Source organism: Ixodes scapularis, unplaced genomic scaffold (assembly GCF_016920785.2).
Source record: "Ixodes scapularis isolate PalLabHiFi unplaced genomic scaffold, ASM1692078v2 PGA_scaffold0__279_contigs__length_252992795, whole genome shotgun sequence".
NCBI classification, from domain to species: domain Eukaryota; kingdom Metazoa; phylum Arthropoda; class Arachnida; order Ixodida; family Ixodidae; genus Ixodes; species Ixodes scapularis.
Genome location: NW_024609835.1, coordinates 12,698,215 through 12,724,077, shown reverse-complemented (window position 1 = coordinate 12,724,077; position 25,863 = coordinate 12,698,215). Strand labels below are relative to the sequence as shown.

Sequence of the window (25,863 nt, the reverse complement as noted above, 5' to 3'; positions counted from 1 at the left end):
GTCACATTTTGTTGTAGGTAATCATGAATAGCCTCCAGAAACGCAGTTGGGGAACCAGGAGCTCTATATACTCCACCAATCAGATAGGTATGTCCACGAAACGTCATTTTTCACCACAAGCTTTCAGTATCAGCGCAGTCGGCCATCAAGATGCAGGCTATGTTATTCTTATAGATAATAGAAACTCCACCTCCACGGGGATCTTCTGTCTTTCCTGATTATTTTGTAGGATGGCGGAAGAAGCTCGGAATCACTTATCTGGTCGTGCAGCCACGTTTCAGTAACAACAGCAATATGTGGATTATGTACTAAATGTAGGTGCTCCGGTTCATCCAATTTATTAACAAGGCTTCTGGCGTTCAAATTAATAGGCCCGAGGCATTCTTCCTTCTCAATTTTTGATCGTCATTTATTTCCCGACCGTGAACCCCGTGAATCCGTGACTTTTTCGCGACAGCCAACAGCATCGTTCCAAATAAACGTCTCGTCACCGATCTGCATCTTATCGTGTACAAGCTTCACGCGTAACCTTCGGGACCTTTCTTCACTTGCACTTTGCCAAAGATTCCGTCTCTTGTATAAAGTAGCATGCGAATAATCATTGGACACCGATATCTTTGACCCTTTAAGCTTCTTGCAATTCTGGAGTACTTGTACTTTTTCATTGCAATCATACAGTTTCATGATGACAGGCCGACATTTACCTTCATTTTTTTCCCCAAGTCTATGAATTCGCACGACCGTGTTCACAGTCACGCCTAGCTGTTGTTCAAAAACTTTCACTAATTACCTTAGTTTTCCAGTCCTCATCTGTTTCGCTGCGAGCTTCGGTAATACCAAATACTATTAAGTTGTTTCTTCTAGCTCTATCTTCAAGATCTGTTATTTTAGTCTGTTGGATGTGAACTAGTTCTTCTAACTTTTGAACCGTTCCCCGTAGCAAAACAATATCTCGATTGCTCTTCTGAAGGGCGTCTAGAGCCGTTTCAAGGCGGGTGATCTTTGCAGCCATTTCGTCCTGTCTTTTTTGGGACGAAACCTGGTGTTCCTTCACTTCTTTAATTTTACTACTCATTTGCTTTTGATTTTTAAGAACTTGTTTAATCAATTTTTCTAGCGTTGTATCCGGGCCCGGATTTAACTCGACGTCCCTAGAAAGAAGCAAGAATAAATTGTCCCAACACTGCAAGGCACAGGCAAAAACACTCATGTGCACGGCAGAACAATAATACATCGGTTGTCAGATTTGAAACACATGCAATCGCCTTCACTAACCTTTTGTATCACGAAAAGAAGCGGCATGTTAGATAACTTGTCACTCGGAAGGTTGCCGTGCCCTCTGACGAAAGCTGCTTCGGGCCGTGCTCTTGTACCCCTCTGGCCTTGAGTCATGGTTGCTGCTTGATGTCCGTGCAATACGCCGATGCTGACGTGCGGTAGCAACGTTGGCGCTTGGCTTGACCTTGGAATTCTTGGAATGATGGTTGCCGCCCCCAACGCAGGAACGGGACATGCGGTGCACAGCAGCAGCATCTGTTGTATCACGAAAAGAAGGGGCATGTTAGATAACTTGTCGCTCGGACGGTTGCCGTGCCCGCTCCCAATTGGCCAAATAATACTATCTGGCCAATTTGGCCAGATAGTATTATTTATTCCGAAAAATGTGACATTTGCTTTGGCAAATTTATCCGAGTCCGTTACTTCCGTGTAAAGCTTTGGACCTCGTTATTAGGACATAAAAAGGAAACATTGTCAAGCCTATAGTTACGTTTGCAGGACTTAGATTCGTTGAAATTAAAACCCTTTCCATGTGGTAAAATAACACCGGTATAAAAGTCATGGCAAATCCGAAAGTTACTATGGTATTTTGATATAGGAGCAGTACGCGCAACCGTCCCGTGATTGTTTGTGTCTTGCTAGTATAACACCGTTATACTTGCAAGATGACACTGTATAAATCCCACTGCCTTTCAGGATCAGGAGTTCTCTTTAGGACTTGTTCAGTTCCCTCTATGACTTGTAGAATAAACTATTTTAGTTAAGCTCAGGCAGGATTACGCTTATTGTTTGTATTTCTTTGGAACAGCTGAGTATTGCTAACAAACGCTTCTGCGACATTTTTGTTTTTAATTTCAGACAGAGCCATCGTGCTTGTTCAACTTGAGAGAGAATGACCCTAATAATATATTCGATTCGTTCGTTTTCGCTCATCCTGGTGTTTTATGTTTCTAATGAGGAGATGGCCCCCTCCGCGGGCCCATTGAATAAAACCCGTTAAATAAACGACGCTCTTTTCATCTCTCCTCCCAACCGGTAGTAAAAGAAAAGAGAAAATCTCACCTCCGCGATCTTTGAAGGACTCAAATGATCTTGTCAGCAAAAATGCAGAAGGGGCGCCATTAAAACAGTCAAAGGAAGGCTCTCTTTTTTTCTTCAGCGACGTTCTTGCCATTAGCCGAGGCATATGGCACTCAACGCTCGTCGCTCGAAGCGGATGGTCGTAAAACACAGCAGTTGTTTCTGGACTCTGTAAATTAGTAGCGGGGTCCCGGCTGAATTCCTCATTATGCTGATCACGATTCTCTTGACTCCGAATCCCGGCGCAAAAGGGCGGAATTCTTTCGAGAGAATCATAGGCTGACCAGCACGGTCCGTTTCTATGACTAAGAGGATGAAGCTGCTTCGAACCTGCTATGCCGGTCCATTTCATACAGAGTCACGTTCGAGATGGTTTTGGTGGGCAACTAAACATTGAAGGGCCGTCTTCTAATCGTTTTACACGTGAAAACGTTTTGGAGCCTGTTATAGTGCATAGACAAACTGCGTACGGTAGAAAGCTCGAACTTTGTTGGGAGGTATGCATATGCAAAGTGATAAAGGTGGGCTCTAACTGCAGGTTGGACGGCCAACCTGCATTTAGACCCCACCTTAATCACTCAAATGCCCAACCTAGCCCTCCTGGCACGCGGGAACCGAGTAATGTGCCCCTCTCCGCTCTGCAGGTTGATCGAAACCCTTTATATATGCTCAGATATTAACTTAATTATCTGTGCCTAGTGGTGTATCCTTGCCCAAAAAATGCTGTTTGCTTGTATTGCCGATGGTTCTGATGGATTCTGTATGCCGGTACTGCTTCTAAGCGGTGATATTGAGCTAAGCCCTGGGCCGAATAGCGCTAAAAGTGCAGGCACTTCTAGAAGATTAAAAATAAATACTTGACAAAATTGTGGCTTACCACCCAAACTCTAGACAACTACACAGTTCAAACCGACAGGCAATTAAACGCCGTAAAAATGAACCCAAAAGTATTGCTGGATGCAAAACACAAGTCGGTCAATGTGAAAAGGAAGTCCAGTCCCAACGATGTTGGGTGATAATGCACCAATTTGTGTTACGATTAACGACATTTAGTTTCACAGAAGACGATATAACATGACTTCATATAGGGTAAAAAAAAGCAAAGAAATTCCGGCAGAAGTACGAGAGCGTGTCATTCAGAGATTGCTTGAAACCAAGATGGCTGTAAAAGTTTCTAGGGTCGAGAGCATTTATTGCTTGGATAAAAGGAAAATTTACTCAAGGTGGTAAGTCATTTTGCGGCATTTTAACTGCGAGAAAAAAGCATCATTTTAGAAACGTGTTTGTAAGTTAAAAGACATTGACCTCGCACTCAGTGATGACTACTCTTGTGAAGTCATGAATAATGGTATGCGCCCCTGTGAGTAAATCCACAAATTAAAAAAAAAAGAAACGGCGAGCACTCGGTTAAGCTTTCTCATGAGAAGCTCTGTTTAGATTGTGAACCATTTATTTGGGATTCATAACTGCAAAAAGTAGTACCGTTAAGACGTACATAACCTGCCCCCAAGACAAAAGTAGTGGTATTGTTGTAGTTGTAATTTGCAGAAAACCTAAGAAATAAAGTGTAATAATTCACTGGTTAAATTGATGTTTTACGTGCTGACGGTATTATCGGCGCTGAGCCTTGCCTCGACGTATCAGTAAATGGCAGTGTAGCTTTTCCTGGTTCTCCTAATGTGTATTGCAATGATAGATCAACTCACGGTGGTGGCGCTTTCGTTCTTGCGAGGGATATACTGATGAGTACTGAGCTTTGTGTTGAAAATAATTTGTCTGAGTCTGTTTGCCGCCGTGTCACACTGTCGGATGGTTCTAGCGGTTCTAGTTTCGTCATCGGTGCCCTTTGTCGTCATGCTACTTCCCACACAGGTGTTGTGCGCAAATTGCGCATAACACATCGCACTTTTCTACAACCTGTATTCGTCTTAAAAATGATTTAAATTTACCAGAACGGACATGGATCAATCGTATATTTACTTGGAGCCCTAATGGCAATGTATTTTGCGAAATGAAAGCTATGACAACTACGCTTGGCTTTTTCTAACACGTCTCATACCCGACTCCTACAGGTATGCAACCTTCTTGGTTTCTTTTGTAACACCTCTTATATAGTCTCTAACGTAGGTGTTATCCCTGCGATTAATAATCACCACGCGGTCGTTGCTACCTGCGCTCTATCTGCTTGTCAATCTAAAATCATGCCTAAAAAGTTTTCTTTTTCGTGAAGGGAGATTTTACGGAAATCTTTGTATTGAATTACAGAGACGCTCTTGCCTTTTGTGTGTTTAGCCGAAGACTTAAGTGTTATTGAGTTATGATTAGTATTTAAGCTGAGGATCCTTGCGCTCACTGACTCTCATGTACCAAGTATATTAAGCAGCACATTGAAAAAAGAGAGAGAAGTCATGGATCACTGATATGTCATTCGTATGACTCTTAAACGATGGGAAGCATACGCGCAGCATTGCAGAAATAAAGCTGCAAATAATTTTCGTAGGTTAAAAAATGTAATGTCGTCGTATAAATTAAAATTGAATGATTGTCGAAAGAAAGGGTCTTTAATGTTTAACGGCGGGCTTTTAAAATAAAACAAAAAGTTTTGGCAGCCGAAAAAACGGAGCGCTCAATATAAAATAGGGCTTCCCAATTTGCTGCACGAAGGAACATTAGTGACAAATATTTCTGATAAAGCTACTGCATTTAATAATTTTTTCAAGTCAGTATTTCTTCCTGATGACCCTGTTTCTCTACAGATTGTTAGCAATCAGCATACTACAGTGAAGCAGGTTGATCTCTCTGTTAGTGGTATTGCCAAGCTTTTTGACAATTTGATAAGTCAAAAGCCTCTGGTCCTGGTAAAGTTTTGCTTCGAGTGTTGCTACGTTGTTCTGGCGATGTGGCAAAGTACCTCCACGGTTATATGCACTAAACCGTTTTAGGGGGGAAAACTTCCCGGTAATTGAAAGGTTGCTAATGTTGTGCCGGTTTTTAAAAGGAAATTGAAACCTTGTGTGTCGAAGCACAGGCCGATTTTACTTACCACATTTTGCTGCAAAATACTTTAACACTTCTAGTACTCAGCTTTAATGAAGCGCCTTAGTTTAACTGTTTTTCTGAACGATAATCAGGATGATGATCGTTCAGATCGTTTACCTTCTCATGTACGACGCAGTTCATTGAATTTTATTTTGGTGCCTTCAAAGAACTTGAAAACGAAGCTCGAAGTGACTGCATAAGTTGAGATTTTCAAAAAGCGTTCAACATTTTATTTGGCTTCATACAACATCAAAACCTTGAAGCTGTAAAAATTGACATTGGGGTGATTACCTGGATTAGGGAATACTTGGCTTTAAGAAAACATAATGTTGTGGTAAATAGAACATGCTCGGGCTTGCTCTTTGTTACATCTGGAGTGCTAATGGGGCCTGTTTGGTGGCTACTTCTTTTTTTTTTATTCACAATATTTCTACTGGAGTTCAACCTAGAATACGCCTGTTCGCGGACGAGTGGGTATTATACAGTACAGTTTCTGCTGAAGCGGATTCCGCACAGCTTGTGAGTGATGTCAGAAGCACAAAGACATCGCGCAAGAGTAATATGATCTCCTTGATTGTTAGTAAGTGCACTCACGTAAGTTTTACTAAAAAATTAAAGAAATTATATTTGAGCACTTTCTTTATAGTGAACAAATCACAACAAAATCAACCTAAAAAACATAGGAGTGATCTTTTCTGAAGGCGCCTTGGGGTCAACTCAAGTAAACAGTGTAATTGGGAAGGCGGTTAGGTCTTTTAGATTTTTTCAAAATATAACCTCAAACATGTCAGTAACGAGGTTCAAGAAGTCGCATATCAAGGATCGTATTTCGATCCTAAAATATAGATGCCCTGTGTGGGATCCGCTTAACCGGGTTTATTTCAGCTCTGCATTCAATCGGTCGCTGCTCGGCTTGTCACGGGCAAGTACGATCGCTTCTTAAGCACAACTGAAATGTAGCCAGAGTTGAACTGGGTTTCTTTGGAAGAGTACCTCAGACTTCTCCGGCTTAAGCTTTTTTTATTCAATTGATAGTAATCATACAGGAATTTCTGCTTCATCATGCTTACAACCACCAAATTAAAAACTACCGCGAACAGTTCACTCTTGCAAAGTTTAACCGTATCGAACCAGGAAAAATATATATAAACACTCAATTTTTGCGCGTACCACATAGAGCTGGGATTTGGTATCAGCAAAAGTGGTGTGCCGCGAAAACTCCGTTTTGTTTTATAATGAACTGTGCCCCCGCAATAATGCCGAAGAGGAGCTGCGGGATTTTCCTGCCAAAAAGAATGAAGAAAGAATAAAGAATAACACTGAGAAGATCTACAAGATTTAGTATACCGCTAGGAGGCCGGCGCAGCACCACAAAAGCGATAAACATGTTCATGAATTGCCATACGCCTGCAACATAAAAAAAATCCTGACTCGCAACATTGGTCTTTTTTGTGTGTGTGTATTGGTTTAGGTTAGGGGAACAATCTCAGAAGACAACGAGGGCACATCAACCAGACGCCATTACGTCACTTCCGCGACTCTTTTAAAGCACGCATGTAAATGTCCAACTTAGCCGGCCAGCAGTGCCGCCTTGCCCGATGCCGTGGAGAGCGAATGAGTCGTTAGTCGAAAACAATTTCGTGGCTATTGTCGATTTCGCTATGCAGCTGCCTGATGCACAAATCGAAACTTCGTCGTTCAAGTGCCGAGGAAGCGTCCTGTTTGTGGAGAAATCCGTGCATCCGTCAACAAAGCCAAAGAGAGCTTAGGGAACGGAGGCAGGCGGTTCATGTTCAGGTGACGATACACCTGTCGCAAGGCCCGTACACAAGGTAAGGACTTGCAGAGCGAAGAGGAGCGGATTACTCAGTGTCCGCACGCCAGCGATCCTGCCCTGCCCATTTGGTTTCACGTGCTCTTGACTGGAATGGTGTTTGAGATTTTTTCCCCTTTAAAACTTTAGGGTAGAAAGAACAAGTGAGAAACTTTCCTGCTCAGGGAAGGTGCGGCTCTCGCGTGAATTATTTATAACCTGGCGCAGAGGACAAGCAAATTTTTTTAGGTTAGCTCTACTTTTTTCTCCGGCACGTCAATCTTCACTTAATCCAGTTGCGGTCTAATTAAACTCGCTCTTGAAAATGCTTACGAAATCCGAACACGCGCACAGGCGCATACAGACGCACACGCAACACAACACACACACACACACATGTGGAAACACCAACAGTTAAAGTCGAATGCGGATTAACCTTGGTTCGCAAATACCCTTAGGAAATTAAATAATAAGTAAACGTCTTTTTGTGAAGGCTAAAAAAAATTAATTTGTAGTCTTACTTCACGAAGTATTATAATTGTCTCGGAAAATTCAAAATTATCAAGAAAAAGCGAAGGTTAAAATTGTGTTAGCAAAGACATACTTAAATGAGTAATAACCAATTTTCGTGAAGTTTTTAATACTACATCGTGACGCCCAGCCTTGACTGTGCAACGAGCTCAACGAAATGCTTACAAAGCTAGGAACGCTAACTACTTTACTAACAATTTCGCGTTTGCCTTAGAAAAATTACTGACACCACTCAATAAATTTGTAGAGCGCTTGACATTTGCTGTGAACCCATCATCTTTAATCGCACGGTATCCTGGATGTAATAGAAGAGCTCTCTTGCAGCTCAACCCCTGGCGATGACACGATTTTTCTTACAATTCTCAAGCTAACGAAATACATACCTTGCCGTATTTTCTATCCCTTATACCAAGAGCCACTCGGCTTAAAAAAGCACTCCCCACCGACTGGAGAGCCCGGAGAAGATTGCTTATTTTTAAAAATGGAAACAAAAATTACTTCGTAGATTTTCGACCCATATTACTAAATACTGTCCCTTGCAAAATTATGAAATATGTAGTATACTCCCTCATTATGAACTACTTCTTACAAAATCAGTAATTATGTAACAATTAACATAATTATACGAGTGGAAATTTGTGTTACACCAGCTATTTTAATTAGCTACTGATTTTTGTAACAACTTTCACTTGTCTAAACCCGCTAACGTAACTTTCATTGATTTCTGAAAAGCATTCGTACGGTTTCTTGCCCACGTCACTTGTATAATATTTCTGAACTAAACACTCACCCTTGTAGGTATTATCCCTTGGATAGCTCCTTTTAAATAATCATAATATTACCAATATTAATACTCCTACTACTACAACTAATAATAATAATATTAATAATAATTTAATTCAAGGGCTTAAAGTATATTAATATTTTATATCGGAACCGATAAAGCGCTAAGGCTTCCAGGACTGGTCTTTTTAACTTTAGAGTCACGGCAGGTGCAAAACATGAGTAGAAACCCAGAATCTGTGACAAGGAAACATATACAAGCAAAGTCGTAGTGCAGAACGCGAAAAAAAAAACAAAAAAAAAAAACACCGGATGTAAAAAAAAGAAAGAAAATTGTACCGGCACAATCAAATGATTTTACTTTTACGTACAAATAGTTCTTACCGTAATCTTCTTTTCAAGTCTCCTCGAGATCTGACGTTGACAAGCTGAAAAGGGAGGTTGTTAAAAATTTGGGGTACATAATAAGCTCGCATGCATTTCTCAAAATGGGCGTTGACGCGCGGCGTTGAATATGGTGTCAGATCTCGAAGGACGCGACAAACATTTTTGGTGTCTTAAAAATACCCGAGTAGTGTCTGAGTATTACAGCTTGAAAAACGAAAGCTTGAGATGTTGGGAAAGAAAGGGCGTCAAAAAGGTATCAGATGACTGAATGCTAGAACCATATGCCACGCTAAGGAAAATGCCCCTCGACAAATACTTCACTTTATATCAATATTCAGTTCGTACACTGTTCGAAAACAGTTATTCCGTATCGCAGTGTGCTGTAAACAAGGGCATGCACAAGAAGTACTCTAGTTTCCATCGGAAGAAATATTCGCAAGTTGCATGGGGCGCCCGAAGCTGCTCGTAACTTTTTGAAGATGTAGGAGTGGTGAGGCCTTCCCAGATATGTCTCAGTCAAAATAGATTCGTAAATATTTTGTTGAGTTCACATAGCCGATCACCACACATTTACAAGAAACACAATTTGGTACGTGCAGAAATATTGGCGCGTTGATGAAAGTAGTTTCTAGTAAATCACAAAAGCACATAAGTTTTTTTTTGTTACCTCGCATGACGCTTGCGAAAACCAACCCATAACCCGCAATACATTTAACAGAAGTAATTCGTCTGCCTTATTATAACGTATATAAATCAGAAACAAAACAGTATGATCGGCATATTGCTATAATTTAAATATCCTGACCACTTGCGGAAGGTCACAGACATAGGTATTAAAAAGGAAAGGTGACATTATAGAACCCTGTGGAATCCCAGCCTTGAAAGACGTTTTGTACGGTGAGCGCCACATATCGAAACAAGCTGCCTACAATTCGACAGAAAGTTATCGAGCAGTGCGTGGAAAGAACCACTAAAGCCGAGGCTGAATAAGTTAGGTGAAAGAACTTTAGCTGATACATAGTCAAAAGCTCTCGAGACATCAAGAAAAAGCCTGTTCGTGAAAAGATTACCTTCGAATCTACAGTGAAGTAAATCGGAAAACTCTTCAAGCAAGGGTTGCTCGCCTTTTTTAAGTACAAATATGTACTGTTGTGGCGACAAAATATTAAATTTATCTGAAAACACTGTCACTATCAAGAAATTGTATTTTTCCAAGAGTTTAGCAAATGAGGGTAAAACAGAGATCGGACGCTAACTTTCGACCTCATTGTGACCTCCATCCTTATATGAAGGCTTGATGATTGCTATTTTTAGATCTTCTGGAATAATAACTGAAGTAATGAAATTGATCAGCATCTTGAGCATCATATTCTTCAACGAGTCGTCATTTCTGCATAAATCAGCTATCCGTACTTTATGGATTCCAGGAGATTGGCCTGGCTTGAAACTGAGTAGCAGTGCATGTCTTCTTTGTTCTGTTATTTCCGGAAGGAAGCTGGATGCAACATTCGTTGAAGTTGAATTTGAGGAAGAGAATGAGTTATCGCTTGAGGCGTTCGAGGTTTTTCCGAAGTGAACATAAAACCCATTAGCCGTGAGTTGTGTGTTATAAGGAAACTACTTTGAAATAATTTCATCGTCAGAATGTTTTAAACTTTGGCCAATAGGCAGTTCGTTAAACAAAGAACAACTTACGCAGGAATTAATGCATGACTCAACCAGCTTCTGTTTAATGTAGTTACGTTTACCTGAGCGAATGAGCACGGTCACCCTGTTGCGCTACCTTTTGAATTAAAACCGCGGATCTATATTGCCGGGAGAGTGACCGTAGCAGTGTGCTCACAAGAGCTCTTTGTCTTTAATGGCGGCGATTATATCATTATTCAGTCACATGCTATGTGCAATGTGACCCCTTTTAACAGTAATGACCTTTTTACTGCCTTATATGAACTTTTGCCCAGGGTGAATGAAGTTTGAGTAAGGCTCTTTTTGACTCTGAAATTGTAATAAACTATCTCAATTATAAGAAGAAACTAGTTTGTTGAATATGTTTCGATCGATCACTTCTATCTGTATTTTTTCAGGACAGGTGTGTTGAATACGGGTATCTGAAATAAACTGAACTGTGGTGAAGTAGTGGTCTGCTAGGTTCTGCAAAACCACGGTAGATTTAACTGAAGGTCCATGAGCCCGCACATTCGTGAGATCTAAAAAAGCAGAAGAAAAGTGTCCATTAAAAATTTCCTCCCTTGTAGGGGCCTGAATAGTGTTGTCACAACTGAATTCTGAAAGTACGTTTAGACAGTCGTATGCAGTTGGTTTTGGGATTTCAGACTATCAATATTTAAGCCACCAACTACGCAAAACTGCTCTGCAGATTGAAAGTCAGCCAGGCATGACCTGAGTTCATCAAGGAAACTTGAAGCGCGTTCGGATAGGGGGCGACACATGCAAATAACGTAGGTAGGTGGAGACCCTGACACAGGTGGGTTCTACCTTTGGTGGTTGACTTCATTTCCGAAGAACATGCCTGGGAAGGACGTTTATGTCAGCCCCTGTGTCCAGTTTGAAGGTGACCTTGTTGTTGTGAAGATCAACTGTGGCCGTTCAAGAGGGTGTCTGAAGGTTGTCCACTGTCAGCTGACCCAGAAAGAAAACCGTCGTTGTCAAGACTGGATGTGTGGTTCCCTGGGCCAGATCTTGCTTGCCGACATACAGATGCAAAGTGTCCAAATTTCCCGCAACGAAAGCAGCTGCTCCCATAGGCAGGGCTATTTCCAGGGGCATGCACCAAACCACACCTCGAACATGGCCGGGTTGTAGGCGGGTGCTGTGGATGCTGTTGTGGTTGTGGCGGACGTTGTTGCTGTTGCGGCGGTTGTGTCGGGTATTTGTACCGGCGCCGTTGTTCGCGGTCAAAATTGGCATCTCGCCAATTGTTTCGATGCATCTCGTCCACCACCGTCTTAGGTGCAGTTGTCTGGAGATCCTTGACATGTTTTTTTTTTATATATATTTCTGCGGCTTTGCAGGTGTATATTATCCTTTCAAGAGTAAGGTTCTGCTCGCGGAAAAGCCATTCGCGAAGTGCCGAGTCTTGGATCCCAACAATAATCCTGTCACCAATGAGCCGACCCCTGTGCTGCCGAAGTCGCAACGTTGAGCCTGAAGTCGGAGCTCAGTGACGAAATCATTAAAGGACTGGCCCGCCTGCTGTTTCATCGAGTAAAAGATGGCAGTTGCTTGGGTTACGTTCTTGTACGGTTGGTATCGCGTGTCAAACTGCTCTAAGATATATTCGACCTCGTTGAAGGAGGCTGCGGCTTCTGCGGGTAAGGCTGGAGGAGGTGGAGGAGGAGCGCTTTCCGTGCTGCTTTTGGTTTCTGGGCGTACTCGCAGGCTGTCTCGTAGATGAGGTAAGAGGATCGCCATTCCTCCCACGAGATCGCTGGGTTTTCCGTGTTGGGCTCCAACGCCGATGGCGGCTGGATGAAGACATCTGCCATGTTGCGGCTGGTGCGTCGTTGTTGCGTCGTTGCGTTGCGTCGTTGGTGCGTCGATGGCGGCTGCTGCGTCGGTGCGTCTACCGTTCACTTCTGACACCATGTTATGTATCAGACTGTTTATTTAGAGCATAGTCTTGAACATAGAGCTGAGATGCTGCTTCTGGTCAGTGTTCGATGGAATGTTCGAGAGCGCGCCACATCACTTCGTCCTCGGCAGGTTGCCACGAGAGCACCGGAGCCAGGGGGCGCTGGCTGTTAGTCAACATACATAACACATATGTCACCAAAATCATTCAATGAATCAGCGATAAGGCAGAATTAGTCCTAGTACTTCCTCGCACTGCGAATGTTGATGCGGAAAGTAATGAACCCCCTATCATTAAAGGGGTGCGGAAACGAAATGACGTGGCCAGGAGCTCACTACCTCTCGCTTCAAAATCGGTCAGCGAGAAGCGCAATGCGTATCGCGCTCGTGATGTCAATGACTCCTGCACGGCCAAAATTAATGTTGTTGCGACCGCTGTCACTTCGTGGCGCAAACGCGTGACAATCTTGTCTAATAGATATCTCAGGACTGTACACCCTATTTTCTTTGGGCCGTGTTTCAAAATTTACTCGATCTTATTTTAGGGTAAGGGTTTTGTACCTTGGCGTTCCAAAACCTACCGGCGTTCAGCGTTTTTCAATCTGTTGTTGTCACGTGACACGACCCGCCGGAGTAATTTTGATTCATTTGGGTAAGATTTCGTACACAACCATACATATAGCTTGCCCGTAACGCCATTCGCGGTCATGCCGGCGTTTCATGCGCCACGAGCGCTCGGTACTCCCCGATTAGTTTCACACCGCAGCTCGAGGGAACCAGTGACTAGGAAGAACCGTCAGTACCCAGCAATGAAGACACCTGCAAGCTCTGTATGTAAGGCATTCACTGGGTGCAATATTTGAGTGCGTTGCTCACAGTGGATACCCGGGGGAAGGGGAGAGTGGTAAGGTTGGTTTGGTAGAGCTCCTTGCATCGTCAGATCAGGCTCCTACCTAACGTCTGCAAAGAACGGCGATCTCAATAATGTGGAATGCGTGTTGCGAAAACACTGTTGAAGGTAACACGTACAACGTAGTAGAATCGTTAGCGTTCACCGCCAAGTCATATTCAAGACTAAGTAACTCCACGAGAGAGTCATACAGTAGCGAACTGGCGCTTCTTCTTAGAGACCGATGACGTGGCGGCATTCCAACGGAGCGTCACAGGCCGCCACCAGGCGCAATCTTGAAATATGACATTTCGTTTTAAAATTAGTTTTCTTGAATTTTCTGCCAACAGTCCAGAAATAAGTGTCTAGACTATGTTTCTGGGATGCCGCAACATAGTTAACATCTAAACGTAGAAATAAAAGCAAAAATTTGGTTTCCGTACCCCTTTAATAACAATTATAGTAATAATAAGAAAATGCAAAGAAGAAGGAGACGTACGACGAAGACTACGAAGAAGAAAGCGAAGAAAAAGTGAAGGAGGAATAAAACGACAAAGAAGAAACAGAAGTAGAAGAAGAGGAAGTGGCAGGATGAGGACAAGAAGAAAAAAAAAGTGAAAGCCGTTTACAACTTCCTGTAACGCCGAATTGGAGCCCAGCTCTTGAGGAGGAGGAGTGGAGGGTATATTCCTACTCCTTCCTCGTGATCATGCCTGCTAATCCTCCTCCCCTCCTGCTCCCCCTCCCTCTCCTTTACCACCTTTACGGGGGGGAGGAGGGGGGAGGAGGAGGAGCGGAGGGGGAGGAGGAGGAGGGGGAGGGGCGACGCCGACGCCGACGCCAACGCCGACGCCGACGCCGCACAGGCTGGAAACGGGTCATGTGACCCCCTCCCCCCGAGGTCACGTGACCCGCCCGGAGCATACTAAATGAGGGGAGGAGGAGGAGAAGGAGGGGGAGGAGGAGGAGGGGGAGGAGGAGGGGGAGAAGGAGGAGAGGGAGGGGCGCGGTTACGCCGACGCCGACGGCGACGGCAACGCCGACGGCGACGCCAACGGCGACGCCGACGCCGCTCAGGCTGGAAACGGGCCCCTAAGAGCTGCGCTCTAAAAGAAGGGACAAAATGAGAGGAGGAAGACGAAGAAGTGAAAGACAAAGACGAAGAATGAAAAAAAAAGAGGGAAAGAAAGAGAAAACGAAGAAGCCAGTTTCGCATCTTCGACAACGCTTCCGCCTTTCTTGCAAATCGAGCGCGCACGTGCAGCCGCAGCACCGAGGAAGGCGTAGACCGCGTGCTGGAGGCCGGGTGTTCGAAAGGCACGTCCTGCCATTTTCAATCAGTCAGTAACTATAAACTTTCTTCGTTTCCTCTCGTTCTCGGTCACGTGGGTTCCGTATCTGGTGAGTGGGACGAAAACATCATAAGATATTTTTTAACTTGGAATATGCAAGGAACTCTAGGTGGGGCAAAACAAGAATTTCTCACATTCACAAATACTTCGTGCACACTTTCCAGCGTAGTGCGGAAATCAAAACGGTGCTTTAACGCACACCAGAAGTGAAGACATTCAAGGTGGCTGCGCCCTTGTGTAAAATCTGTATAGGGAGTATTCACTGGCGGCCATAGCTGCACGCGCGACTGCTGAGCGTGTGCTGATGGCGAGCTTCCGCAGTTGTTTCGCAATGTGCATTCCACACCATCCAGATTTCCTCTCTTATGACGCTACTAATGGGAGCTCGTTCTGAGCATGCGCTTTAAGCAGCCCTCAAATATGGCGTCCAGTGTATACACCACGACCGACTTTATTAGGGGCGACCAGCTCACTCCGCGTTTCCCCATGGGGGCGCGCGGGCCAAGAAATATCACGGGAACGGCTTGGAGGGACCGAGTATTCCGCTAGCCGCCGCCCTAGCTCAACACCAAAAGCGCGGCGGCTACTATGAACGGCAATGGGAGCGTGTGGAAATAACGTTGGTTTCAGATGATTTTTGCCGCATTTAATAGTCAGGCGCTGATGCTAGCACATAGTGTGTATAGAATAGGTTGAAATGAGTGACTATATTATAGTTTTCTCGAGCAGAATAGTTAGTATTGTGAGCTAAGCATCAGTAGGATGTTCGAGTGTACAGGATGGTGCATCCAGTCCGCCTGCTGCAGCCCACTACCTTGATCGTAACAAAATATCGAGTTAGAGGTTCCGAAGGTGGACCATGACGCTCTTGGCGAATGTTCGAAATGGGACACTGTCGATTGGTGGTGAACTGGTCACTGGCGTGGGGGAAGGGGGGGGGGGGGGACCTCCAAATTTGTTCTGCACGGGAGAGCTCTAGTGACGAAGTATACGGGTTAAAAGAGCTGCAGTCCACCAGTGCGAGTACGCCGCAGGGAAGAGGCAAAAGGAAGCGAATAGTCCTGTAGCAGAAAAGTGGCTAGGAGCCGCGTGGTCGCTACTTGACGTCGATGATGAAGCGGGACCCTGCCGACTGAATGGAGGAAGTGCAGTGCTCGATAGGATGGTGTTCGGGGGCCAAGTCGGCGCCTCATATAAAGGTAGGAAGCGCGACGTTGCACCGACTCGAGGGAGGTAGCAAGTTGCACGCTTGCCGAATCCCACACCGAGCAGCAAAACTCCAGGATGGGTAAGACCGGTGCTGTGAACAGCAATCTGGGCACATAGGGACTGGCTCTCCTTGTGGACCGAATGACGAAGCCAAGAAGTCACCTTTCCCCGGACACGACGTTTTGGACTTAACGATGGAAACCAAAATGCTGGTAGATGATAATACGTAGGAGGTGGATATGCGTTGTTCTTGGGATCTCCATTTGGTTCAGGAAAAGTGTTGGAGGTTCCGAAAGTTGGCGCGAGTCAGTGATGTGCCTGGTAGCGCATTTGGTTTAAGTTTAGGGGAAGTTTGTTATCTCTTGACCAAAGAGGGAATGCGATCTAGATCAGCTTGTAGCGCTTTACCGAACCAACAATCACATTAACGATGAGAATAGTCCTTAAAATAGAGCCGATTGTCCTCAACACGTCGCCGGTCGTGGAGCGGCCACACACAGATACACACGCGAAAGCGTCTGCTAGTGTGTTAAGCTGCAGCGCCAGAAAACGCGGTGGCGGTTCAGCGAACTAGAGGAAGTGACCTGGTCGCCCCTATAAAGCCGGTCGTGGTTTACACCCTGTAGTGAGTATTTACTGGCGGCAATAGCTGTGTGTACGAATGCTGAACACGTGCTAATGTTGAGCTTTCAAGTTAATGTGAGCTCGTTCTGAGCACGCGCTCTAAACAGCGCTCCCAAATATGGTGTCCATTCAATACCCCTTATAGACGCTTTGCAGCAGCTGTCGATGGGAGCCGCCATAGCCGACCTACAGTTTTTGTTTCCTCTTATTCCGTTTACTTCACTTCATCATTACTATAGCAGGCCAGGTTATTGCCACATTTGATTCTGTTGTGTTCTTCTCCACAGCAATGGCCCTTCTGGAGGCTCGTCAACGCCCACTTTAGTGGCTCGGCATTTGGAAAAGACAAGAGAAGGTCAGCAATGGCCGCTGTAATTTGGCGCGTGTGTAAAGCGTCTATAGACAATAGCAACCATGGCGCCCGTCTGGTGCCCCATGAGCCAAGCACGTGCAGCGTGCGCGTGAACGTAGCTTTGCCAAGCTTGCAACTGCTCGTACTTGTCCACATGAGCATAGGCATGGCGGCCTTCAGGTGCCCTGCTTGCAATCATCCATACACGTAAACGAGCTGTTCATCTTGGTCAGGTCAAATCAGGCTGCCTTCTCGTTATATCACCCAAGGGCAGCGTTCCTGGTTCACTTTTATTTCTCGCATAAGTTAATGGCTTTCCTCTGTTCTTGATCAAGCCCCTTACGAACGACTGTGTCCTGTATTGTTATATAACACTGTTAACAAAAGGGGGTGTTTTGGGGCAATACTTGAGCTAAAAAAACCTCAATTACAAGAATTTGTAAAACTTCACGCACTCGTTTAGAAGTAAAACCATCACCAAAATCACGCGATGTCAAAATAATGTGATTTTTTGTTCACGAATACACGCCTTTTGAAGTGAACGACTCGCAACCACCTCATCGTCATCGGTGCACGGATTCCCGTATGTTTTCCGATTGTTCTGAACGTCATGTTTGAAATCCCGTCACCGGTGGCATATCAACGCATGTCGAACGTGAAATTTCAGATTCTACAATTTGCAGCAAAAGTAGAACTTTGAAAAGGTGCTGAATAACGCGATAAGGCGCTGATCTACAGGTCAGTTGGCGTTCGGGCGATATTAGTGAGTTTTAGTATTGCGTATACGAGCGAACGCAAGCGCTGTGCGGTTGCGTTAGTATTGCGTGTCCCACACTGCGCATGCGCGGAGCCACAACTGCATAATTGTATTGGCGGATGGCGACTTCGCGAACGCGCAGCGCGGAGAACGCAACTCTAACGCCAACGCACAGCGTTTGCGTTCGCTCGTACATGCAATACTGAAACTCACTGCTGTTAAAATATCTGCAGGATGGACGCACGTCAATGTTTTGCACGCAGAGCCGAACATAGGTCGGCTCTGCACACACTCGACAGAGAGATTGAATGCGAGATATTTCATTGCTATCGCTTGTGACGGCCATGCCGCTTCCGTGGCCCCTTTCATTTTTTTTTTTGGGGGGGGGGGGGGGGGGTGGGGGGGAGGAGGGGGCGAATGTATCACGTACCGCAGCTCAGAGTATACGTAAAGCGAGAGGCCGCGCTGCTGAACCCGGGAGTGTTGGTTTCTATTTCCAGTCCTGCCCGTTTCGATCTGGATGAGCATCGTACCGGCAGGCAGTCGTGTATCACTACTGCGTGGTGCGCGTTAAAGACACCCGGCTAGCAGTCGTACTGCACTGGCTAAATTTTTTACCTAGAGCGTAAACCAGTGTCGCCGCACCTTAGAGGTAGACCAACCTTACGCTGTCAAAACACAAACGTAAAATGTTATGTTTCTTTATTTGTCTTGTTTCAGCGACCAATCTCTCTCTATATATCAACTGCCCCATGTCGGAGAGGCAACCAAGGCAATATATCGTTCCTTAGAGCAGCAATTTACCTACGACGGATCTCCCGACTTCTCGGTAATTAGACCACATCTCGAGAGACTTCCCAGCTGCCACGGCCCTCTCGGGGCCCGAAACATCCGGTCTCCAAGAAGCCAGGCGCGGTCTTTCCCCCTGTCGGTATCCGGAGCCAGCCAGTTGATCCCTTTTGGGTTCGGGCAATGTCGGAAGCGTGGAAATCCTCCGGAATTACGAGGTACGAATGAAATCACCGCACGTTTTGCTTGTACCAGGGACCTCTGTACGTAGACAGATGTGGCAGCTGCACGTTAGAATTAATTAGCAAACACGATATCTTTTTTATTTATTTTTTATTTCGCGTGCCTTTTTCATTTGTGCATTCTGTTCTTATGATGGGTGATCTTATTTTTTTTTTACTTTTTCTTGTAACAGCCTTGTGTAGTCCAAAAAGGAATGCGAATCCTCGGTTTTGCAATTTACGAAAGTAAAAATATTTTATTTTATGTTTTTTTGTTTTTTTTTAGAGGTCGGTATGTCTGGGTATAGGGGTTATCCACCACGACATGAGGAGAACTGCACTCAAGACAGGCTCTGGGAAGACTCTTCTCAATTAGTCACCTTCCCTACGGTCCTCTTCAGCTTGGGGGAGTTTTATGTGTGTGTGTGTGGGGGGGGGGGGGGGGGGTGAAGGTTGGAGGAGGGAAGAGAGGCATCACAAGGACAGCGCTTGTACGGTGAAAACATCTGTAATTTCTCCTGAACCAGGCGTCTTTAACCTTAATGAAGCCAAGAAATGAATTTTGGGCTGAGGTAAATAATTTAAGGTTGGAATCTTACTCATCGCATATTGTTTAGTGAGCCAAAAGAAAGAGAGTAGAAAGTCAAAAGCCAGCTTTTCGGTACGAAAATTCCAAAATATAGTGGACTATTTCGTACCTCCTTTCCTTCGAAAGCTTTTCGCCTTTTCACCATGATGGATTTGCGGTATCCAAAGCACGTCAGCTCGTCAGCAATAAACTCCTCGACGAATATTTGAATCTCCCTAGCGGCCGGAGAGTGCCCTGAGTGCACTTATCATTCCTTTGACGTGATGACCGCGCGATTTCAAATTTTGCTTTCGAGTTCAGGAGGAAAGCTAAGGAGGAAGAAGATGAGAAATCATTTTATAGCCCCTTTAAAAGTTGACCCCTCAATGTTAGCTGTGCACAAAAGTCGCATTGCTGAATATAAAAGCCAAGTATCTTCAAAATCCTAAAATTTAAAAAAATAAGTAATTTTACCAAAGACAAAGACTGTGCCCGGTTTGCCATAAGACAACCGCATTAGCGAAAGAAAGGGACAACAATAAATTTCCCGTAAATCTGATCACAGTCATTAACTAGGAAACTAAGAGACTTCTTAATTTCTTTCTCATTGCTACCATCCCAGCATTGCTTTCCTATCAATCGCATCCTAAAACCGGACTCGCACTGCCCATATGTCATAGCACAGACAGTGTACCAACAACGTCCGAGGCATCCCTCGTATGACGGCCACATTGGTCATACAAAAACTGTCTGCAGAAATGTTCGAAGCCTGAATGCAACCAACATGCGTCGAACATGATTGGCGCGTGTCCCCAGATAATTTTTTCCGCATGCCCTCCGCCAAGACCGCGAGTAAAGACATGATGCATGACATGATGTATGAGTGGGACTTTGGCTTAAGTGGCTTCAGAAGGTCTCGTTGTTCATGTTTTTCTTTCTTTTGCGACACAGGGGTTCAGGCAATTATTTTAATTTTAGAACTTTCTAAATTGTTTCAATTTATGGTTGCTAAACTTGATTTGAGTTTCTCGATTATCGGTGTACGTATGAATTTGGCTTCAAAGTCTGCTGGGTGCACAAAGGTAAGTAATAAAATGTAGCAGGGACGCTTTGATGGGCTGTAAGGGTTGAAGGCGATACAAATGTAAGTGCCTGGAAGAGCGGATTTCATTCATTTATTCATTCATTTATTTGTTTATTTTTGTGCTCATGAACATCTTTCACCTTTGTAATGATGCACAATTAACATACAGCACAAAGAAAAATAATTCTAAAAATTGACAAGAAAAAAATTGAATGCTACAAAAGATGGGTTAAAATTTATAGATTTGTAGAGAAAACTTGGACGCTGCAAAAGATGGGTTAAAAATGTCAATGCAGGAATCATCGAAAGTATTAAAAAAGGTCTGAATGCGTGTCATGGGGCAGGTATGGAAGAAGTGATTAACATACAATGAAAGAGAAGTTCCAAAAAGCTTCTCGGAGCATGAATATTTATCGCTGTAGTTAGATCAGGGCAACCAATTACTCCGTGAAGGCATTTGAACACAAATATGAGATCTCTGTCGCGTCGTCTATCACTCAAAATAGAACCGTTGTATCGTTCTAAAAGTCTTCTATATTCAAAGTAAACAGTGCGACCAACATAGCGGTCTTAAAAAATTAAAGAAAAACGTTTCTGGACGTTTTTAATCGACTCTTGCTACGTACGCCCATTGGAATTCCACACAACTGAGGAAAACTCTAGCTTGGACCTAATTAATGAAAAGTATAACTGCATCATACCGGCCGACGTGGAAAACTCACTTGTAATTCTGGATATGATACCTGACGTGCGGAAAGAGGCTTTGACAATGTTATTAACATGCGTATTAAATGACTGTGAAGAGTCTATATAAACTCCAAGATCACGAGTGCCATCCACCCTTTGCAATGGGGCATTGCCCAGTTGGTAACAGAAATAAAAAAGCCTTAGCTTCTTAGCAAATGACATAACATTAGTCTTAGTGGGAATAAGTGTCAGCCTCTTCAGACTACACCAATTACTCACTGATTTGACATCATCTATTAGTTTCACACAGTCCTCTATAGATACTATCTGCCTAAATAACTTGATGTTATCGGCGTATTGCAGGATTTCTGAATTTAGAACACATGAGCTAAGGTCGTTTATGAAAATATTAAATAAAATCGGCCCAAGAATGGGCCCCTGGGGAACACCAGAGAGGGGGCAAAAGGCCGGGAGAGATGACCAAGGATACGTACAAAGTTGTGTTTATCGGACAAATAATTGTGGAGCAATGTGCGTAGTGTAGTACTCATACCATACGATTTCGCCTTTTGTAAAAGTAGCGAGTGGTCAACGAAATCAAATGCCTTAGGCATATCAAAATATACAGCGTCAACCTGACCCTGCTGACACACAATAGGCGAAACGAAATTAAGAAAAGACACCAAGTTTGATTCCACTGATCTTCCGCGCACAAAACCATGTTGTGAGGGGAGGATCTTATGTTTAAAAAAAGCTCGAAATATGTTCCGAAAGTACTATTTCATAAACCTTTGCAAATGGACATAATAATGAAATGGGTTTATAGATTTTCTTTGGATCATCTTTTCTTCCTTTATTATGTATCGGCACGGTTATCGCGTTTTTCCAAATCGAAGGAAAAGGGCAAGTCGATAATGAACGCTTAAAAATATGCATTAGAATGGGTGTGAAAATGGAAGAGCATCCTTTGACAATAAAACTCGGGATACAACTAAATGCGACCGATGACTTAGGCTTCAGTTTCTGTATTGAAAGTTCAGTGTCAGAATTTTCAAACAATGGAATTGATAGGCAATTGCTACCACTGTCAGCAACGTCAGATGCACATAAACCATTCCGGCTGCAAGAATACACAGAGGCAAAATAGCTCGCAAAAGCGTTCGCCACATCTTCGGGTTCGCTAATCGGAATTCCAGACGAGTCAGCGATGTTTGTTATCGATGAAGTTGTGGCTGTACGGTTCTTGACGTACAGTACCTCCCCGAACTGCAATGAGTCACGATATAAACTGCGCTTTACTGACTCACGATGCAATCTCTTATCGCGCTGCAAGCACGACATTGTCTGCGCACGTGATTCGGAAAATTCGGCGAACCAAAACGCCGAGTTAGAAGCCTTATGTTTCCTATGATAACACAATTTGGATCTTAAAGCTGATCTCAGCTCGAAAGAATACCAGTGAGGGTAACGAGTTGTTTGATGACGTTTTTTAGGAACGAAGCGCTCAAGTGCGCTCAAGTGCACATGAGATATGTTTAGTAAACGCCACTACCGCAGAGTTTACATCAGTCATGTTGTATATGTGTGCCCAGTTTACGTTATCTAAATATTAAAATAGGCCAAAGTAATCGCCTCTTGAAAATTAAAAAAATTTCGTTCGGGGAGGGATGGTCGCCAGGCGGTGAATAATTGAATCTGGTTCGGTCTCCTGTTTTTGGGTGCACTTAATGGCTGTTACCCGTTGTGGGTTGATGCGGATGAACATCTTGAGAGCCTTCGTGCTAGAAACAGACTTCGAACCTCTAAAGACCGGTTGTGAGTCTTGCTTACAAACTAGGAAGAAACAATAAACGTCGCAGCTGGAGTTTGAGACTTTCGTGTGTGTGTGTGTGTCGCCCAGACTTTTGCTCCTCCGTCACGGGTTTCCACAGTGTGTGAAGGTTCATACGCTCGCCCGTATTTTGCTCCGTTATTTCACCAAATAGCGAAACTGTTTTCGCGTTGAATTACGCATGAACATGACATCAACCCCGAGACTGACAGTAAAAAGGACACAAACACTCAAGGGTCTCGATACATCGTTCTTACATTGTTATTCAAAGTTTCGTTTCCTTTTTTAACATTTGTTTCGCTCATACAAAATGTACCTAAAAATACTATCGTCTCTGTGATCAGGTACAGCTTACTGCTTTTGCTTACCTTCGAGCCAAACCCTTTTCTCTTTAAAAAAACAAAGGTATAAACGTTAAAGAACAACGAGAGACGATCGAGAACTCAATACTCGCTGGAGTTGTACTTTTCATTTTTGAGAAACGAGCGAACGGTATCGATCAACACTCGCCACATTCGGCGATAATTAATCAACAAGAACGGCGAGCTTAGCCACGCGCCAAATGGAAGCTCCGGACAAAGGAAGAGGGAGATCTGCTACGCTAAAAAGGCGTCCTGGGATCGATGCTTGAGCGGCTGACCCCCGTGATTCATTAACCGCAGTCGCCGAAGATGCGGCTGTCAAAGAGGAAGCAGCTTGGACCTAAGCACCGTCTCGGCATTGTGTGCCGCCGACAGGTCGCTTTAGCCCGGGGCCACGCTCCAACGTGACGATGGGGCTTCTCCCAAGTGGTCGTTACTCACGACGAGGAGGCAGCGAAAAACGCCTCTTTAATGAGTCGCGTGCTTCTGGATTCTGGTACTCACGTGACAACGCTTATCTCTTTCTTATTTCTTTGTCTCTGCTTGCAAATATATCAAACGCTCTTTGATTTTTTTTTAAATTTTGATCGAGTTGTGTTTCTTTTTTTTAAATATGAAGCCCATTAATATAAATTCCGCACACAATGGGCAAAATACAGTAGAACGGATTGGCCATACGAGTAGATATGTGACTCGTTATCATGGACAACTCTCATTATGAACGGCTTTTTTAGGAAACCAAGGTGTCGCTTAACACCCTGTTCCCACTAATAAAAAAATACCTTTATTTTTCCGGTGACAAAGAAATATAGTAGTTTTGGCTAGGGCTGTCCGAACAAGCTTCCGTCATGTCCCCTATCCATAGGCAGGTTATTTGGACGTCAGTTGACCACGCTAAACTGCAAGAACGATTTTTAACGACTTAAGTAGGACGTATATATGGGAGCCGTGTTTCGAGTTTAAGGTCCCATCGTGGGACTCTTCTCTCTGCGCGTTACCTGTCTGAGAAAATTTCGAAGTCTTTTCTGAAACAGATAGCGCCAGAAGAAGTTATCGCGTCCCCTGTCACCGGTATTGTACGACCAATATTAATCCAGATGCCTAGCTTGGCGTTGTTCATCGCGTGCGCTCTGCTTCGGCTAGAGTTCGGCGATTTCCATCCAACATGTTTGGTCACAAAGGAATAAATCTGGACTATCCGACTACGCATTGGATGTATCAGAGCGCGAAACAAACAACAACAACCCAGTCATTGTGCCACTCCGTGAGCCACATTTCGTGGCGGCACTTTGAAACAGAAACCGAAGGCATCCAATCAGAAACTGAAGCACATGACGCTGCGTAATGCATGGGAACACTTTCTTGGTTCGTGGTGCGTTAAATATAAAAAAAAAGGCTTTCGCCGCGTGAACGGCTTAGTCTGAAAGAATTGGCTTCTGGGATAAGAAGGGTTAGGTTTTCATATATTTTATTTCAAATTCTGTCGCAATGCCGGAGGCATTATAGAGGCGGGAGGGCAGAATTATCAGTTTGTCGGAAGCATGACAATAAGGAATTTGGAGGACATTATTTACAAAACGTAATCTAACAAATGTATCATCGGAACATCTGATCGGGTTGCTACACCACCATCTTTGTAGGCGACTACAGGGTGACACAATGAAAAGCAGCACTTTGCGGTACATGACCCGTTCCCAGGGCCAGTCGCGCGCGCATCTGGTCCAGTTGAGAGACCTGTAGCAATGAACTGATTTAGGCAAAAAGTCGGACTCGATTACACGAAAACAACGCCCAATCGTTTGCTGTATACTGTGCAGTGCCATTGACCATGAACTCAATCGAGCGTTGTTCGAAATGTTTATAGTCACGTTTGATATTTTTAAACGCGGCCTGTTCGGGAGTCTGTTTGGGAATCTACACACTTCTTTCCAGCGAGGACGAATACATTTACCAAAGGTATGAAAAAGTATGTTTCGAAAACCATACATCCTGCTACTTTTCGGGCGAAAGTAAATTGAAAAGAGCGACGCAGGCATGGAACTCCGTAAACCAGTTAAGACATGATTGCCAATATTTACTAGTCCGTCGCAGTAGTTCTGCAGCCTTGGGTCACAAGTTCTGTAACTGAACTCTCCCATATTAATACACAACACAGGGCTCATTCGATTGGCCTGCACTAGCACGCAGCGGTGCAGAAAAGTGCAAGAAAATGTATACTTCAGATTGTGTTTTCAGATAAGCTGCACTCGTAAATCGAATAAGACGGTATGCGCCAAGTGCAGCTGGTGCAGGAGGTGCACGGCAATCGAAAGAACCCACAGTCATGACAATGTATCACGAAATGAAAGTACTGCAGCGACACTGCGCATGCCTCGTCACAGTATTCAACGTATGCTCCCATTCACAGCGCAGACTACACATTTAGGTCGATTCCTTTCGTATTTTAGACTGATCATTCGTTAAACTCGCTCCGTAGGTTGCAGTCATTTTATGAACAAGTGCTTTGGAAAAGACAGATGGTATAGAGAATGTTTTTAAAGTGTTGTGCACGGAAACCAAAATGGAGTATGCTTCACAGGCTGGTGGGGGGGGGGGGGGGGGTAATTAGAGCATTATACATATGTACAGTTCAATAT

General features: G+C 44.2%; 1 protein-coding gene across 1 annotated transcript; it reads right to left on the bottom strand.

Moving 5' to 3' along the window:
* Positions 1-769: 769 nt before the first annotated feature.
* LOC121836391 lies at positions 770-1,560 on the bottom strand. The gene is given in 2 exon segments (XM_042291285.1): positions 770-1,197; positions 1,200-1,560. Coding segments are annotated over 2 exon segments (789 nt in total).
* Between the last annotated feature and the right edge of the window lie 24,303 nt (positions 1,561-25,863).